The sequence below is a fragment of the Aquarana catesbeiana genome, linkage group LG03 (genome assembly GCF_042186555.1).
Source record: "Aquarana catesbeiana isolate 2022-GZ linkage group LG03, ASM4218655v1, whole genome shotgun sequence".
NCBI lineage: Eukaryota > Metazoa > Chordata > Amphibia > Anura > Ranidae > Aquarana > Aquarana catesbeiana.
The window spans coordinates 611,718,803-611,739,261 of record NC_133326.1 but is presented as its reverse complement, the minus strand read 5'-3'; the positions used below and the strand labels follow the sequence as shown (position 1 = coordinate 611,739,261).

Sequence of the window (20,459 nt, the reverse complement as noted above, 5' to 3'; positions counted from 1 at the left end):
CACTGCTTTACATTGTAGCAAAGTGTAATTTCTTGAGTGCCGATTCACACTGGGGCAACACGACTTCAACGTGACTTTGCAAGGCGACTTCAACGCGACTTCAGTGTTGAAGCAATTTACAGCGACTTTAAGCAATTTACAACACGACTTCAAGTCGCCTCCAGGACAGGCGACTTTGGCTGTGGCCAATCACAGAATAATCAGCTCTCTGGGAGGGAGGGGTTTGCCTGGGTAAACTAATTTCTTTTCCTGTAAAGTCACTTCAGTATAGATGGAGATCCGACTTGGAGGCGACTTCCATTGAATTCTATGGGTACAGGTCGCCTAGAAGTCGCCTTGAAGTAGTTCAGTAGTGTACATTAAGACGGCTCTCATTGACTATAATGCAATTCCCAATGTCAAGCGACTTGGGACGACTTGAGGGCTGACAAGTCGGATCCCAAGTCGTTGTAGTGTGAACCGACCCTCAGTGTTGTCACATGAAAAGATAGAATAAAATATTTACAAAAATGTGAGGGGTGTAGTCACTTTTGTGAGATACTGTATATGAAACAAAATTTGAAAATCAGTATTTGGAATATGATGCACTTGCTCTGGTAAATACAAAGGCATCAACCCTGTGAACTAAAGAAAAAACTTTTTTTTTTTTTTCATTTTAGATACCTTAGATTACCTTGAGCACTTGCCTACCGGACACTTTTACTCCTTCCTGTCCAGGCCAATTTTTAGCTTTCAGTGCTCTCACACTTTGAATAATTGCATGGTCATGCAACACTGTACCCAAACAAAATTGTTATTATTTTAAAGACACAGCTTTCTATTGGTGGTATTTAATCACCACTGAGTTTTTTATTCTTTGCTAAACAAACGAAAAAAGACCAAAAATTTTTGGAAAAAAAAGTTTTCCTTAGTTTCTGTTATTACATTTTGCATATAAGTAATTTTTCTTCGTCACTGATGTGCGCTGATGGGGCTGCACTGATGGGCACTGATAGGCTGCACTGGCGGGCACTAAAAGGCTGCACTGATGGGCACTGATGAGGCAGCACTGATGAGGCTGCACTGATAGGTGGCACTGATAAGCACTGATTGATAGCACTGCCAGGCACTGATAGGCAGCACTGATGGGCACTGATGAGGAGGCACTGATTGGGACACTGATGGGCACTGGTGAGGAGACACAGATAGTCGGCACTGACGGGCACTGATAGGCTACACTGTTGGGCACTGATTGCCACAGAGGGGCTGCACTGATGATCAAGGTCCTGATTATCAGTGAAAACAATGTCCTGACAGGCTTGCCAGTTTACGGCTCGCCTTTCCTCCCACAGACACAGTGTGGGAGGAAAGGAATGCCGATAACCGTCTTTTTACGTGTGATCAGCTACAGTGCTTTGAAAAGGTATTCATACCCATTTTCCACATTTCGTCATGTTACAACCAAAAACGGGGATTTTATGTGATAGACCAACATAAAGTGGCACATAATTGTGAAGTGGTAGGAAAATGATAAATGGTTTTCAACATTTTTTACAAACAAATATCTGAAAAGTATGGCGTGCATTTATATTCAGATCCCCAATACTTTGTAGAACCACCTTTCACTGCAATTACAGCTGCAAGTCTTTTTTGGTATGTCTCTACCAGGTTTGCACATCTAGAGAGTGAAATTTTGGCCCATTCTTATTTGCAAAATAGCTCAACCTCTGTCAGATTGGATGGCGAGCGTCTGTGAACAGCAATTTTCAAGTCTTGTCACAGATTCTCAATCGGATTTTGGTTTGGACTTTGACTGGACCATTCTAATGTCCTATACACACAACCGGTTTCCCATCGGAATAAACTCTGAAGGTTTTTCCGACAGAGTTCCGACGGAATTCTGCTCAAGCTGTCTTGCATACACACGGTCACACCAAATTCCGACCGTCCAGAACGCGGTGACGTACAACACATAGGACGGGACTAGAAAACGGAAGTTAAATAGCCAGTAGCCAATAGCTTCCGTCTCGTACTTGCTTCAGAGCATGCGTCGTTTTTGGTACGTCGGAACAGCATACAGACGAGCGGCTTTCCCCAATAGGAATTGGTTCCGTCTGAAAAATTTAGAACATGTTATCTTTCTAGGTCCGTCAGAATTTTCTACGTAAAAAGTCCGATGGGGCATACACATTATCGTAAAATAAAATGAAAAACTCCCGTTGGACTTTTTCTGTCGGACATTCCGCTCGTGTGTACACGGCATAACACATGAATATGCTTTGATCTAAACCATTCCATTGTAACACTGACTGTATTTTTAGGGTCGTTGTCCTGCTGGAAGGTGAATCTCCGCCCCAGTCTCAAGTCTTCTGCAGACTCTAACATATTTTATTCTAAGATTGCCCTGTATTTGGCTCCATCCATATTCCCAACAACTCTGACCAGCTTCCCTGTCCCTGCTGAAGAAAAGAATCCCCACAACATGATGCTGCCCTCACCATGTTTCACGGTGGGGATGGTGTGTTCAGGGTGATGTGCAGTGTTAGGTTTCCGCCACGCATAGCATTTTGCTTTTAGGCCAAACAGTTACATTTTGGTCTCATCTGGCCAGAGCACTTTCTTCCACGTTTGCTGTGTCACCACATGGCTTCTTGCAAACTGCAAACAGGACTTCTTATATGGCTTTTGTTCAACAATGGCTTTCTTCTTGCCACTCTTCCCTAAAAGTCAGATTTGTGGCGTGCATGACTAATGCCGTGTACACACGAGTTGACTTTTCTATGGAGTCCCGACGGAGTTCCAACGAAACGGACTTGCTTACACATGATCATACCAAAGTCCGACTGATTCGAACGTGATGATGTACGACCAGACTAGAATAATGAAGTTCATAGCCAGTAGCCAATAGCTACCCTTGCGTCATTTTTGGTCCGTCGGACTAGCATACAGACGAATGGATTTTTCGATAGGACTCGAGTCCGTCGGAAAGATTTGAAACATGTTCTGTTTCTAGACATGTTCTATCTCAGTCAGATTTTTCGACAGCAAAGGTCCGATGAAGCCCACACGCGATCGAATTGTCCGATGGATTCGTTCCATCGGACCTTTGCTGTCGAAAAGTCCGCTCGTGTGTACACGCCATTATAGTTGTCCTGTGGACAGATTCTCCTGTGTGAGCTGTGGATCTCTGCAGCTCCTCCAGAGTTACCATGGGCCTCTTGGCTGCTTCTCTGATTAATGCTCTCCTTGCCCGGCCTGTCAGTTTAGGTGGATGGCCATGTCTTGGTAGGTTTGCAGTTGTGCCATACTCTTTCAATTTTTGGATTATGGATTTAACAGTGCCAAAGCTTGGGATATTTTTTTATAACCTAATCCTGCTTTAAACTTCTCCACAACTTTATCCCTGACCTGTCTGGGGGGTTCCTTGGCCTTCATGATGCTGTTTGTTCAATAAGGTTCTCTAACAAACCTCTGAAGGTTTCACAGAACAGCTGTATTTATACTGAGATTTAATGACACAGGTGGACTCTATTTACTAATTAGGTGACTTCTGATGGCAATTGGTTCCACTAGATTTTAGTTAGGGGTATCAGAGTAAAGGGCGCTGAATACAAATTCACACCACACTTTTCAGATATTTATTTGTAAAAAACTTTGAAAACAATTTATCATTTTCATTACACTTTACAATTAGGTGCCACTTTGTGTTGGTTTATTACATAAAATCCCAATAAAAGACATTTACATTTTTGGTTGTAACATGACAAAATGTGGAAAATTTCAAGGGGTAGGAATACTTTTTCAAGGCACTCTATGATTGGACACAGCTGATACAGGGCCGCCGTAACCATTAGGCAGGACAGGCAGCCGCCTAGGGCACCAGGACAGGAGGGGCGGTAAAATCCTTGCTGACACAGTGACCCTGCACCACTCGCTGCTATCACACACCCTGCCGCACCGAGCAGATTGGCACTCTATTTCGGGATGTGGGATGACAAGCCAGAAGATGAGCCGGGCCGGGGATGAGGATAAACAAGTGATACCGGAGCAGGGGGCGGAGTCTGTGTGGGCAGCTGCTAGAGGAGCGTCTTCTCCCCCAGGCACAATGGCTAACTTGTAGTGTGGAGATCGAGAGCAGCTAGCTCTGGCACTCCACAGATTCTGGCCGCCTGTCATAGTGACACAGTGAGAGCGGGGAAAGCCAGCTTACACAGGAGTCGGGTTGTATCCTGTCTCCACTGTCCTTCTAACCCCTCCCTCAGTCCACTGCTTGTCCAATCTGACACTCTGCCTCCCATTTGTGCACGCCCACACTCCAGCCACCCGCATGCAATGAACTTGCTCTGTAACGTGAGAGGAGTTTTGTGAGCAGCTGGGCGGCAGTTTTCAAACAACAGCTGCCTGCTATCTGCCACAGCCCTGGGGGACACCAGCCTGAATGGGAGAGCATAAATGTTGAGTGAGACTTCCATCCCCAGAATAACCCCCCTCTCTGTTCCCACCCCTTTGTGCTATGCACCTTCTTCTTCCCCCTTCTCCTTTCTTTTTCTCTCTCTACCCCCCTCTTCCCCCCCCCCCCCATCCTCTACCTCATTCTCTCTCCGTCTCCCCCTAGGCTTAGGGGCCTAGCCTGTCTGTATACCACCCTGACTTGTCTGTATACCACCCTATCCTGTCCGTATACCACCCTGTCCTGTCCGTATACCACCCTAGCCTGTCTACTTACTACCCCAGCCTATTTACTACCTTAGTCTGTCCGTATACTACCCTGGCCTGTCCGTATACCACCCTGGCCTGTCCGTATACCACCCTGGCCTGTCCATATACTACCCTAGCCTGTCCGTATACCACCCTGGCCTGTCCATATACTACCCTAGCCTGTCCATATACTTGCGGACCATGGCTGGTGTGCAGAAGCGAGGCTGTGCCGCCACTATTTTTCTTCAGGCCGGGTCCAGAGATGCAGGTGCAGGCCTTAAGTAATAGTGGAGAGGCACTGCAAAAATCTCCACTCCAGCCACCTCCACCGAATACATGGGCAGGACCAAGTGGGTGGAGTCAGGGGCGGATTTAGGGGTGGCACAATTAGGTTTCACCTAGGGTGTCAAAAATCCTTGCACCAGCCCAGAGCTGATCATATGGTAAAGGGTCGCTGTGATTGGCCCTTTATCCTGATCTGAGCATGCCCGAGCGTGCCTGGTGCGCACCGCAGGAGGCACGTGGGGTCGGGGTTCCTGGGAGGACGTCTATGGACGACCACGCTGTAGCTATCTTTTGGCTATAGCGCGGTCGGCAAGTGGTTAAAGTGGTTGCAAAGGGGGGGACACCCCTCCACACAGGAGCAGAGTTGAGGCCATCAACCTGCTGGAGGTCCTTCCTCTGTTACCTTTTTTTCTCTTGATGTCAGGAAAAATTGTCAGAAGTGATTCATGCTAATAGCAGAGGAATGAAGTAGTATACAAAAGTGCTCTTAATTGAGACAAGTACACACTATAGAGGGATATGCTTTGTTCATATTTCATGTCTAAGGTTTACAACCACTTTAAGTTAATGTCCTATATCTAAAACAGGAAGTGAAAGGAAATCCCTCTAAAAAGAGGGAATCCCTGGAGTCACCAGGCTCACAAGAACTAGTGTCCTCATTGGAAGGTTCCCCTATATTCCTGTTCTGGTAACAATGCAAAATTTGGAGATCTATTTTATTTTCACTCTCTGTGGTAATGATAAAGAAGACAAATAGAAAGGGTGAAACTTCCTGTTGGGGACACAGACAGTCTCCACTCTATCCTATTTTTTTTTAAAATGATTGCCTTTTGTTATATTTTAAGGTTCTGTATTGTGTTTATAAATAATATTACATTTTTATGGTATTATATGTTATGGTACTAAATGTGTTAGAGTGGATGATTTTTGCAAAGCATCATGGCTGCAACATATGCTGTGATAAAAAGGAGCTCATAAATTATGCCATCAAATTCTTGTATCACTGGCCAAATTTTAACTTCTTTAGGTGTTTTTTTTTTTTTTATGACTTTCAGATCTATTGTGGTGATTAGGGATGGGCCGAACACCCCCCCCCCCCATTCGGTTCGCACCAGAACATGCGAACAGGCAAAAAATTTGTTTGAACACGCAAACACCGTTAAAGTCTATGGGAAACGAACATGAATAACATGAAGAAAGACGAAAGAAGAAAAAAGAAGCATTTAAATAAAGGAATTGTCAGAAACTGTCTCTTGTCATTTTTAACATTTTTGACACTTTTTTAGTGAAATGGTAGGGGTACTTTTGTACCCCCTTACTATTTCACATGGGGGGAGGGCTGGGATCTGGGGGTCCCCTTGTTAAAGGGGGCTTCCAGATTCTGATAAGCCCCCCGCCCGCAGACCCCCACAACCACCGGCCAGGGTTGTAGGGATGAGGGTTGTGGCATGTGACCTGGTACGGTTTAGGAGGAGGGGGGCCGCTCTCTCGTCCCCCCCTCTTTTCCTGCGGCCTGCCAAGTTGCGTGCTCGGATAAGGGTCTGGTATGGATTTTTAGGGGGACCCCACGCCATTTTTTTTTTTTTATTTTGGCGCGGGGTTCCCCTTAATATCCATACCAGACCTGAAGGTCCTGGTATGGAATTTAGGGGGACCCCCCACATCATTTTTTTTAAAATTTTGGTTTGGGGTTCCCCTGTGGGGAATTCCCATGCCGTTTTTATCAATGTACTTTTATGTGTATTGTCGGACCGGCAATTCATTATTATTGTTTCACTTTAAGCATTATTAAAATCACTGCTCCCGAAAAAACGTCAGTTTTTAAAACTTTTTTTTGCATTGATCCATGTCCCCTGGGGCAGGACCCAGGTCTCCAAACACTTTTTATGACAATACCATGCATATAAGCCTTTAAAATTAGCACTTTTGATTTCTCCCATAGACTTTTAAAGGGTGTTCCGCGGCATTCGAATTTGCCGCGAACATCTCCAATTGTTCGCTGTTCGGCGAACTGGCGAACAGCCGATGTTCGAGTCGAACATGAGTTCTCATCCCTACTCCTGACCACCACACAGCATTTACTATGTTTTACACGGTATAAGTTATGTTATACATTATACTTCTGACCCCTGCACTGTTTAATGCTATGGTGTACATGTTGGGTTATCACACTTTAAGTAGACAGTACAGGCTAAAGCTTGTAGCTAGCCAAACAAATACATAAATAATTTTACCAATAAACAATTTATTGTTGGCTGTGTTTCTGTCCTTATTATGATAAATATTGCTATATATACAGTACTGTTTTTTTTTTAATGAAATTGTACAACAGGTTGATACGCCTCTTGTAGAATAAGGCCCATTTTAAATGAATGCACCACCCCTAATTAAATTATCTTCTCTGCCTACACTGACTTGCTGGACACATAGCAAAAAATGGTGCCCCTGGAATTTTTTTTAAACTTTGTTGACAACTATGCTACATATTTACAAAGAAAGAAAACACTTTTAAAATGTACACTTGACCTCCGGAAGATCCACCCCCCCCCCCTTCATGACTAGGCCATTTTTTGCTATCTGGCACTGCATTACTTTAACTGAGAATTGCACGGTCATGCAATAAAGTGCATAAATGAAATTGATATATTTTTTTTCCCACAGATAGAGCTTTTTTTTTATGGTATTTGGTCACCTAAGGATTTTTTGCGCTATAAATAAAAAAGACTGACAAGTTTGAAGAAAAAAAACAATATTTTGTACTTTCTTCTATAAAACATTTCCATAACATTTTTTAAAAAAAGCTGATTTCTTCATAAATTTAGGCCAATATGTATTCTGCTACATATTTTTGGTAAAAAAAAATCCCAATAAGCATATATTGATTGATTTGTGCAAAAGTTATAGTGTCTACAAACTATGGGATATATACTGGAATTTTTATTTATTTTTTAATACTAGTAATGGCGGCGATCAGCGACTTATAGCGGGACTTCGATAGTATGGTGAGCAGTCTGACACTAAGACCCCTTTCACACTGGAGACGTTTTTCAGGCACTTTAGCGCTAAAAATAGCACCTGTAGAGTGCCTGAAAAAAAGCCTCATCTGCAATCCCAGTGTGAAAGCCCGAGTGCTTTCACACTGGGGGCGCTGCTCTGGCAGGACGTCAAAAAAAGTCCTGCAAGCAGCTTCTTTGAGGCGCTTTAGGAGCGGTATATACACCGCTCCTAAAGCACCCCTGCCCATTGAAATCAATAGGCAGCACTGCCGAAGCGCCTGGAAAGCGCTTTTAACCCTTTATTCAGCCTCTAGCGGGGGTTAAAAGAGCACCGCTAGTGCCTGAAAAGCACCACAAAAACTACGGCGCTGGCAGTGTGAAACGTCTCTGACACTTTTGACACTTTGTGGGAACCAGTGACATTAATACAATGATCAGTGCTAAACATATACACTGTCACTGTACTAATGACACCTGCTGGGAAGTAATCTAGTGCGATCAAAGGATTAAATGTGTGCCTAACCGTATTTATGTGTGTACTGTGAGGTGCTTTTACTAAGGGATGTGCTGGTTTTAATTCCCTGCTTTGCATGGAAACAAAAACCAGCACATCCCTGCTGACAGAACAGAGCTCTGTATTATTTACGTAGACAGAGCTCTGTCCTGCCTTCCTCCTCACCAATCAGCAGGTGCCGGTGGTCATCCATTGGCCGGCACCCACTGATTGGCTTGTGCTGTGACTAATCACACACGCGCCCCCTACCCGGAAGAGCAGATTCACGTATGTATATTTGATTCTGCACAGCTGGCCCGCAATGTAGCAAAGATACAGTGTGCGGTTGGCAAGCGGTTTCATATGTAGCTTACATGAGATTTTAGTGACTGCGTCCAGATTTACTTTAATGCTGAGTGTAGCTCTGAGATGAGTGTATGCCTGTCTTCTCTGAACTCCTGATTGTCTAGGCCCTGAATTACTAGCCCCTGACTCTTATCCAGCTCTTCATGGAGGCACTTGTCCGTTCTGAATACAACCCAGGTGATGCAGCTGTATTTAATTATGTGATGAGGAACATGGCAGGCAGTAAAGGCAAGTTCTCAGCAAGAGTTCTCAGCAAACTGTCTATGACCACAAACTGGACCATGTAGCAAGAGAGCATATTCTTGACATAAAGGGGACCCAGCTTTTCAGCAGTGCTGGTACAAGGTCAGCTAGCATGAAGTGTGAAGATGCCAAACTGCGCCCCCCTCCCACAAAGTGTGAGCATCATGTGTCAGCAAGGCTCCCCCCCCCCAAAAAAAAATTGAGCACTAATCTGCCCCCCCCCCCCCCCCCCCATCATAAATTCATAAATATCTTTTGCAAGAGCCAAAATTTTGCCCAAACAAAAATTCAACCTCCTAGCACAAATCATTGCCTCCTCCATCCTTTCTTCACCAAATCCCCCCTACTAGCACAAATCCACTACCTCTCCAATCTCCCCTATGAGCACAAATTCTCCTTCCTCCAAATCCCCCCTACCAGTACAAATCCACTCGTCTAGCAATAATTCCTCTGCCCCAAATTAACCCTATTTTCACAAATCTTTACCCAAAAAATCATCCCTTCTAGCAACCCCTTCCCTTCCAATACCCCCCAGCACAAATGCACCCTCCTCCAAATTTCCCCTCCTAGCACCATTCCCTCAACCCCAGCACAGATCCAACCCTACCAACACAAACCCTCATTCTCCCACCTCCCCTCCAAGCACAAATACCCCAAAATCACCCCCCCGACACAAATCCTCCCCCCCGATCCCCTCTTCAAGCACAAATCCCCAAAAACCCCCCCCACCACCAATCCCTAGCACTAATCAATTTCCTTTCCACCTTCTAACACAGATACTCTCATCTCCAGCACAAATGATGGTAACTTCCCCTACCTCCCATTATGTCTCCAGTACAATTCCCGCCTTGCTTCCTCAAACTTACAAACTTCAAACGCAGCATGGCAAATGGCCATGGGATGTCCTGTCTCCCAGGCTCCTCCTTATCCTTAAACAGGAGGGTTGAGGAGGAGCTTAGTGTAAGCTTATATCAGCTTTGACTTTTACCACTTTTGACAGGCAGCTGGTGGGAAAAGATGCTGGCTGCTATAGTTGTGGGGGATCATTGGTGCCTGGGACCTGGAGCACCTCACAGGAATAGTGGGGCACATGCCCTGGGTGCCTGGCACTAGCAAAGCCACTGGCTGTCAGATCAGGACTTTGTAAGGTTTGCTTATCTGTCCCCAATCACATTTTCTGCTGCCAGGACAGGAGCAGTCTAGGGAGGAGATAGGGAGTGCGTAAGCAAACCCAACAGAGTTCCTATATGACAGTGTTCTTGTGTTAACTCCTGTATCCAGGAGTGCTGGGGGGTTGGGGGAGAGCACACCCTGCACCTCCTGCCAGCTTTCTCCTCTTCCCTGATTTGCTTTACCACTTTCACAAGCTGACAGGCATAGTGACAGCTGCATGATTACTCCTGTCAATTTTGCTAAATTGACAGGAGTAGTCATGCAGCTGTCACTATGCCTGTCAGCTTGTAGTGGCAAGAAAACTCCCCACACAGCCACCCTTCCTGCCACTCCTTGTCCCGGGCCCTGCCAATCAGAGGCCTACTACAGCATACATTTACCACTGTCTGCTACATCTAATTTTTTAGGCTGTCGCAGTATATTTTCTAGCATTAAATACCTGAAAAATATTTTTTCTCCACGCCAGGCTAGTACATTAATTTTCTCAATGCTGTATAACTAGCTTGGCCTTCAATTCTATTGTGTCCATTTGCTTTAGAAATTTAAAGTGTGTCTTGTCTAAACTCAAAAAACTAAATATATCTATTTTGCAGCTTACCAATACTTAAATGTTGTGGCTGCATTCGTTTTTAGTTTTTAGTTTTTTCCCCCTTCATCTGGTGATCTGGCCAGTAATACACTTCCTGACTTAACGTGGCTCTTTTCTCTGTGGAACAGCAATAGAGACAGCCTTGAATAGCAGCACTGTCTGGAGAGGGTAGTGTTGGATAGATTAGTATGCCCTGTACACAGGATCGGAATTTCCATCAGATAAACCTTGGATGGTTTTTCTGACGGAATTCCGCTCAAGCTTGGCTTGCATACACACGGTCACACAAAAGTTCTCTGAACTTTCGACCGTCAAGAATGCGGTGACGTACAACACTACGATGAGCCGAGAAAATGAAGTTCAATGCTTCCGAGCATGCGTCGAATTGTTTCCAAGCATGCGTAGGAATTTTGCACGTCGGAACTGCTACAGACGATCAGAATTTCCGATCGAAAAAATAGAGAACCTGCTCTCAATCTTTTGCTGGCGGAAATTCCATCAGCAAAAGTCTGATGGAGCATACACACGGTCGGAATTTCTGACCAGAAGCTCAAATCAGACTTTTGCTGGTGGAATTTCCAATCGTGTGTTCGGGGCAGTAGAGTTGATGGACTTTACCCACTTCAGCTCCGGAAGGATTTGCCCCTTAATAACCAGCCCATTTTTTGCGATATGACACTGCGTCGCTTTAACTGACAATTGCGCGGTCGTGCGACGCTGTACCCAAACAAAATTAACATCCTTTTTACCCACAAATAGAGCTTTCTTTTGGTGGTATTTGATCACCTCTGTGGTTTTCATTTTTTTGCGCTATAAACAAAAAAAGAGCAACAACTAAAAAAAAAAAAAAAAAAAACATTTTGATGTATTCATCAGTTTACGCCGATATATATTCTTCTACAATTTCTTGGTAAAAAAAATCACAATAGGCGTATATTGATTGGTTTGCACAAAAGTTATAGCGTCTACAATCTATGGGGATAGATTTAGGGACTTTTATTTTTTTTATTGTTTTTACTGGTAATGGCAGCGATCTGCGATTTTTTTAGCAGGACTGCGACATTGCGGCGGAAAAATCTGACCCCAAATTACACTTTTTGGGAACCAGTGACACCAATACAGTGATCAGTGCTATAAAAATGCACTGATCAATGTAAAAATAACACAGGCAGGGAAGGGGTTAAGTGTGTTCCCTAGGTTTGTTCTAACTGTAGGGGGGAAGGGCTAACTGGAACATGGCAGAGATCACTGTTCTCGATCACTGGGAACAGTAGATCTCTGTCATGTCACTAGGCAGAATGGGAAATTACCTTGTTTACATAGGCAGCTCCCTGTTCTGCCTCTCCTCACCATGATCGCGGGTCACTGGCGGACTTTAAGTCCACAAACCTGCAGGCACGCTCCCGCAGTGCACGCCCGCTATCCTCCCTGCACAGACCGACGTACAGGTATGTTGATTCACGCAGGAGAGCCGACCTGCCACAGTATATCTGCGTGAGCTGGTCAGCTATTGGTTACAAAAATGACTAACAAATTAAAGCAGAACTAAACCATCAATTTAACGGGAATGCTGTCAGTTCTGCTTGTGTTCTCAACTGAATTGTCAAACCATCAAATGGCTGGTGTCCAGTGTCAGCTGTTGGTATATTTTTGGGGAGACAACCCCCCCACCCTGGTCGGGTCACAGGCACCCCCCGGTCAGTCTTTCACCAGCCTCGCACTTACCCCATCTAGGTAGCGCTTCCTCTAGGTGGCCGGCGGCGGCTTCACCCTGCATCTCCCCCTCTGCTTCGGCGGCTTCCCCTGCATTTCCTCCCTCCTCCTCCTCGGTGACCAATAGGATCGCTTCTCCTCTCAGCCAATCAGGTGACAGGTCGCATGACCCACTTCCTGATTGACTGGGAGGAGAATCAGGAAGACAATAGCAAATATTCATTTGCTATTGTCACATGGGTGGGCACCCTTTTTTGAAGCAAATTAGAGCCTCAGACTCTAATCACATGCTTCTAAAAAAAAAAAAAAAAAAAACCCCATTGGAATCCATGTGTCCGGCATGTAGATTAGGGGCTGGGTGCACGGATTAGGGGGGCGGTGCTCCTGCGCCCCATATGGATGGGCAGCCACTGCTGGTGTCATAACTGATCACATATGCAGCATCATGGCAGTTGCATATCAAACAAAGGCTAAGATGGCAGCTTCCATGGCTGAAAAGAAGGGTTTAGTTCTGCTTTAAAGCTTACTCCAGTTTTTCCACACTTTTTCAGCAGTTACAAAAACTGTTTTTTTTTTTTCCTTTTGGGATAAAGGTTTTACATAAATGAATACAAGCTGACCGTGGTAAGCACCCCTGTCAGTATTAAATGGTTTGTCTCAATCCTCTAATTGCCAGCCTCTAAAAGCTGAAATAAACCCAGTTTCATCAAAATAGTTACATTCAAGGCATGCCATGAATGATAACGGGTTCATTTGCTTGTGCTCCCACCTGAACTATCAAGCCATCAAATGGCTGGTGTGATAAATGATCACATGAGTAGTATCATGGCAACTGCAGATCAAACAGAGGATAAGATGGCACGTTCCTTGGCTGGTAAGGATAGTAGAGTTAAGTTCCACTTTAAAGGAAGTTTAAAAATATCAGCAGGATCAACAGATAAAAACAAAGATACACAGGGGATTCAGAGAAACCAAGACTGCTTTATTATTGCTAGTAACAATATGGAATTCAAAATGCCACATCATTGCTAAAAGGTCCAGCTATAACTTTATTGCAATAAAAGTTAGTGGGATAATCCAACTGTCCCCCTAACTTTTACTGTAATAAATTCATATCTGCACATTTTAGCAGTGGTGTAGTGCTTTAATATCCATTTCTGTTACATAAAACTAAAAGCCAAGGAGACTGTGTAGCAGTGGCGGCTGGTGGGTTCTTCTCCTGGGGGGGCGGCAGCAAAGAACACCCCCCCCCGGCGGCGTGGCACGGCACTGAAACACCGCCTCTTCCCCCCCCCCCGGTCGGTCCAGCACTTACCCACGTGGCTATGGTTGGTGTCCTCTCCTCCTCTCCTGGAGTGCGGGCAGCGACCGCGGCGGCTCCAGTGACCGCTCCTCCAGCGGCTTCCTCCGCCGTGTGTCTCCTCTTCTGCCAAAGTGCTAGGCATCCAATAGGATCACCTGACACTTTGGCCAATTGGGAAACAGGTCACCTGACTGGCTGGGAGGAACTTTAGTGTGAAAATAGTGAAAATTAATTCGCTATGGTCACACAACTGGGTGGCCTCGAGGGCAATGCTCTGCGCTCTGAGGCCACCCTTTTTTTGAAGCCCATTAGAGCCTCTGGGTCCAATCGGGTGCTTCAAAACACCACCCACCCTGCATTGAAATCTATGGTCTGGCACCACTGATATGTAGATCAGGGGGCCGGACACATGGACAGGGGAGGCGGCGCCCATGTGCCCTCTATGGATGGGCAGCCACTGCTGTGTAGATCTTCTGGGGTGTAGAAGCCACCTGTCAGGGAACCAGATTATTTAAATCAACAGAAAAACTTTGAGATAGTGATACCAATAAGATAACCTTATGGGTCCAGCACCACTTTCTTCAAAATGTTCATGCTAGTGACAGACTGCATCATGCACGTCTGTTTACTTTAAAGTGATACTAAACACACACTGTTTAATTTACAGTGTCCCTTCTCTTTCTGTATATAGATAATGACACTGTAATTATTTTAATAACAAAAAAGTACCCTTTTCCTAATTGATATACGGCTGTCACATGACCCAGCTCTTTCCCAGCCTGACTGTGGGGAAACATAAGCAGGAGGAGCTTCTAGCTCTCCACTACTGGTCACATGTTCAAAAAACAGTCTTTGGAATACAGAGGAAAAATAAATAATTAATATCAATAAACAAATATCAATAAACAGTTTTAAATTGTCATACACATATATATAGTATATTTGAAATCAAATCTTTATCACTTTTTGGCAATAATATGGTTTATGCTAGTCACAGGCTGTGTCACACCCCTCCAGCCAGTGTCTTAGAATAAGAGGGAGGTGAAGCCTCCATTAATCTACATGTAATATCCCATATTGTGTTTAACTGGTTAGTGGACATGGAGGAGGAGGGAGGGATTGGGCTGTCATTTACCACTGTGTATATGCCCACATGTGTAAATCTATAGTCACCTGGTCTGCTCAGATGTGATCAGTAGTATATTTAGGTTTTGTGCTGCCCTAGGCCTGACTAAACCTGTGCACCCCCTAATTTAAATATGACCCACCCCTTCCCGTCAAGGCCACACCCCTTGCTGTTTAAGACCCACCCTGAAATTTTCGAGTTCTGAGGGCCTGGGAGGCAATGGATTCCCTTAATTTGCATAGATTTCCTCTCACTTCCTGTTTGGCTATGGGGCAGGAAGTGAAGGGAAATCTCTGCAATGGCACAGGGATGGTAAAAAATAAACTGACAGGGGCTATAACCCTCCCTTACTCTATCCAAAATGAAAAAAAAGTGTTGCCTATAGTTCTACTTTAAGCACAAATCCGATAATTTTATGGAGAGGACTAAAAAGATATAACCATGCCAATTGTGCAGCAGAAATCATATAGCACAGTGAGGAAGATTTGTGGTCCAGGATGAGAGGACAGTCAAAACTAGAAGCACCCCCCCCCCCCCCCACAGTTACGGAATGCCAGCCTCCCGCATACCGGAAGCAGGCGGCCACTTTATGGGGGCACTAGACTAATTTGCCTCTCAGCCCAGTCCACTCCATAAGACTGGTGCTACACTGACAGTGTAGCGCAAGCCGGCGGGGACTCTTTCCATGATGCCCCCCCTGCAAAGTGCTGCCCTAGGCCTGGGCCTTATCGGCCTAGACCAGGATACAGCATTGGATGTGATAGAGAGGAAATGCTCAGCATAGACACTCACTGAAAACTGAGCATGTGCAGAGCTGCCAACACTGCTCTGCAAAATCTCTAGCTGAATTGGGGACATGGACAGAAGGTGGAGATAGAGAGCAGCAGGATCAACCAGGTTTTTTTCAGAATATAGAAAACAAATCTCATAGTGACTGAGTGAGTATGAACAGTATGTAATACGCCATTTATTGATAGTTTTTATGGGTTTAGTTACACTTTAAGTCCCAAACGCAAACCTAAGCACAAAGAGCATGATTTCTGATTTCAGCTGCATGCCCAGGATGATGTCAATTAATTATAAAGAAGGGCTTTGGGTAATTAACAAGCAACATTTAAAGCGTTTGTTACTCCAACACTTCATATCCCTGATATGTGCCTGCTGTACCATGTACTTGTATGAGAAAGTATCCTGTTCTCTTTGTATTGCTTCCTTTGTGTCCCTGGTGTTCCTGGCAGTCCCTCTTCTTTCCTAATAAAAACTGATCACACCCCTTTCACACTGGAGGCGTTTTTCGGGTGCTTTAGCGCAAAAAAATACCTCCTGAAAGAAGCCTTATCTGCCATACCAGTGTGAAAGCCCGAGTTCTTTCACACTGGGGAGCTGCGCTGGCAGGACATCAAAAAAAGTCCTGCAAGCAGCTTCTTTGTGGCGCTTTAGGAGCGGTGTATACATCGCTCCTAAAGCACCCCTGCCCATTGAAATCAATGTTCAGCGTCGCTGAAGCGCCTGCAAAGCGCCTTGGCAGCGGTGCTTTTAACCCTTTATTTGGCCGCTAGCGGGGGTTAAAAGCGTCCCGCTAGTGCCTGAAAAGCGCCGCAAAAAAACGACGGTAAATTGCCACTAGAACTAGCCGCGCTTTACCACTGATGCCTGGGCGCTGGCAGTGTGAAAGGGCTTTAAGCAGGAGTGCACACCTTGTTCTCTAGCTATGCTGGGAACTCAGCCTGCTCTCTTCCAATGATCGGACTTGTCCAGACACACCTGCACTGCACAGCCATTCACTGGGAAGCTCAGTGTGCCACTGCTTCTCCTCCCCCCAACTCCTATGCAGCTGAGAACAGAGGGAATGTGATCACTTATAAGGTGATCATTTACAATCACTTTAAAAGGGAAGTCATTTTTTTTTTTAGGAATTATACTTACCTTGATGGATACAGCATTGGTCTGATGCTGCATCTGTCCCCGGCACCTCTGCACTGAGAACCGAGCGATCAAACACCACTGATCGCTCAGTTTTCAGAGCTCCCCGAGCAGAAAGCTGCAGACTGTCAGTGACAGCTCTCTGCTCTGCCCCCTCCTCGCTCATTGGAGGGCTGTGGAGTGCCGGGTGCGGCCAGCTCAGGCTTTCAGCGGCTCGCTGAGAGCCTGAGCCAGGTGTCAGTCCAGGCACCTGGCAGATCCAGACTTTATTGTCACGATGACACGGACCCTGGACCGACTTTTGTGATGTCAGTAGAGAGTAGACTTCAGCCCGCTCTCTGCTGAAAACGGTTCACAGGAGTGCAAAACGTACTGCACTCCTGTGATCCATAGGAGAAGTACACCCAAATGAGATTTGGCTATACTTTCCTTTAAGACTCTCTTCAAGAACAGAAGGAAATATACTAAATTGATTGCACTGTACAAAAAGACTACAAAAGTACAAAAAGAACAAACAGGGAAGGTGCAAGCACCTAGTGCATTACCAAAAATTAATTGGAAAGATGTAAAATCGATAAAAATGGATACTCACAAAAGTACAACAAGTAGGAGCATGTAAACCAGAAGATGCCATGTAGTGCAGGATACGGGTGCTCAGATGACACCCCCCTATACTGCCAAACTGATGTGTTTCGGGGGCGCATCCCCTTCCTCAGAGCTAAGCACTGTAGCACTGAGAAGAATCAAAGGCAAACCAAAAAACCTTCCCATTGTTGATATTGTAGGACCATCCCACAAGCCCAAAAGCTTTAATCCAGGCCTCCACAGAGTCTGCTAAAATTAAACTTTAAGCAAAGTAATAAAAGCAACAGAGAAAACACACATTAGATAACCTTACCTACATATGTCATTGCTTGTATTGCTCTCTCTTACTCCAACTGTTGACTAATTATAAATATTCACATTATTTTACTTTATTTTGTAATATTATGTTATTATTATTATTTTTTAATATTATAATAATATTTTCTAATATTATACATTATGTATACTATATTTTGTATTAAATATATACTTTTCTGTAGTTTATAAAATGCACAGCTTGTTTCAGCAGAAACTGCATGTCATCCTGGTTGTAGAGGGTGGGGTCCATATGGCTAGCAGTACCAGTACAGGTGAAAAGTGGCATGATGTAGAAGGCAATGCAGTTCTAAGAACAGTCAGCTGTATGGAAGGATGAGACTGACAGTCCTGATCCTTGCCAATTGCCAAATGGACTTAAGAAAGACACAAAGGACATTGTCATCGTTTTTCATGGAACACATGAGTGTGGCAAGAAGGCTATGAAATACATTTCCACCCTGGCGATGCTGCCTAGGTGGCCCCCCAAGGAGTGACCTCCTCCACTTCATATTCATAGAAGTCATCATCACATCACCCACCTTGTCATTGTGGTACTGAAGGGCTTCCTTGCCAGAAGAACACTTGATCTCAATCTTCCTCCCATCAGAGGGGCTTACATCCTTCTGCTCGCTAATAATTTTCCCAGAGCCTTTCCCTCCTGACAGAGAGCCAAAATTGATGGTCTTATTTTCAGAAGAACCTTCTACTGGACAGAACATCCCACAAAATTTCTGCCTGGGCTTGGGACTCCCAGATCCCATGTTCTTGAAGAAAGCTGGGACCTCCTCCCCCTCATTCTGCCGGCCAGGTTGCCTCTTGTCAGCCATCCTGAACCCCCTTTGAAGGATGGAGCAGTTTTTGAAGGCTAAAGCTAAATGCTGAGAGGGTAGGGCAATGATGAGGTGGGTGGAGAAGGCACTGCAGGTTTGGAGGCGAACAATAGGACTGACTACTGCTCCCACATTGCTGAGTCCTCCGCTGACTGGCACTGGAGAATGGGCTTGGATCTCCTCTCTACAGCCAAGTGCACTGCCTGCTCTTCAACTTAGCAGAATTAAGGAGCTGGGAGGGATGAGGAGTGTGGGCGGGAGGGGTTCTGCAGCAGAAAGGCAAGGAGATCCGGAAGTGATGCGAACAGGCAGATAGATTGGGGAAGGAATAGAGCTGCAAGGTGCAGGTTTTGGCTACCTAGGCATGGGCGATCAGATGGGCTGTAGGTCAATCAATGATGATGGGTGTGATCAGGGAGCAGCTTGGTGGTTTTATGACAGCTGAGCCTACCTTGGCTATTATGGAGAGCATGCTTCCCTTCCATGCAGGTTTAAAGATCCAAAGGATCATGGATGGCAGGAGTGATGTGGTGCATGCAGAGGCTGTGGCGGAGTCTAGGGTTGGAACAATAGAAGATGGACAATCATGGACTATGCGCAGCCAGGCAGGATCCAGCGGATGGGCGCTGTCCCTTCAGCACCATCCAGCCAGCAGAGGCTGCAGAGGAAATATGGGACCCGGCTGGAGGCAGCGCCCATTAATAGCATTATTAATTCCTGCTGTGTGTAGGGGAGCATCGGATCACACATCCTTCTTTGACCCTATGCCATTAACGGGATATTATAGTCATTTGTGACAGATAAGATATAGGTGAGGATGACCGAAAGTATATGTATAAAGGGGACATCTGATCACACATCCTTCTTTACGCCTATGCCATCAGCAGGATCTCATAGTCATATATGACAGATAAGAAATAAGGGAGCGTGTCAGAAAGTATATTGGAGGGCATCTGATCACACATCCTGCTTTACCCCTGTGGCATCAGCAGGCTACTATCATAGTCATATATGACACATAAGAAATAGGTGAGGGTGGCAGAACGTATATGTATAAAGAGGGACATCTGATCACACATCCTTCTTTTCCCCTATGGCATCAGTAGAGTATCATAGTCATATATGAAATAGGTGAGGGTGGCAGAAAGTATATGTATAAAGGGGGACATCTGTTCACACATCCTCCCTTATCCTATGGCATCAGCAGGATATTATAGTCATATATGACAGATATGAAATAGGTGAGGGTGGCAGAAAGTATATGTATCTAGGGGACATCTGATCACACATCCTTCTTTACCTCTATGGCATCAGCAGGCTATCATAGCCATATATGACAGATAAGAAATAGGTGAGGGTGGCAGAAAGTATATGTGTCTAGGGTCATATATGATTAGACTTGATGAAGGGACTGACTTTTTCTCCCCTTTGAAGGTGGCCATGTACCATACAATTTGATTGCACAACCTCCTATTGGGTGGCCATACACAGAACGATCTTATAGACGATTGTCGTGTTGATAGATTTTCTGGATATAAGTCTACTTTGAGTACATTGAGGGTTTGATTTACTAAAGCTTAGTACACACCACTAGTTTTTTTTTTTAATGGTCAGCTCAGGTTGAAGCCGCTGTACTAACAATCCAATGTTAGTACAGTGATCTCCCCTGCTGAGCTATTGTCGGACCAGCTGCCATACACATAGGCTAAATGTCCGCCGGTTTCTATTGAACCAGGTGATGCTGGCCGACATTCAGCCCATGTGAACTAGGCTTAAAACCAGAGATCCAAGTGGAAGCGGGTACCTCTGAAAACTAGACCCCCGCTGTACCCCCCTCCC

General features: G+C 45.1%; 1 protein-coding gene across 1 annotated transcript in view; it reads right to left on the bottom strand.

Moving 5' to 3' along the window:
- Positions 1 to 18,856, bottom strand: part of DPYSL2 (dihydropyrimidinase like 2) — a 166,948-nt gene extending 148,092 nt beyond the window's left edge. The window contains exon 1 of the mRNA XM_073622246.1: positions 18,330 to 18,856. Coding sequence (XP_073478347.1) covers positions 18,330 to 18,617 — 288 coding nt within the window. The 5' untranslated portion in view covers positions 18,618 to 18,856. The remainder of the gene's footprint in view (positions 1 to 18,329) is intronic.
- Positions 18,857 to 20,459: the final 1,603 nt, after the last annotated feature.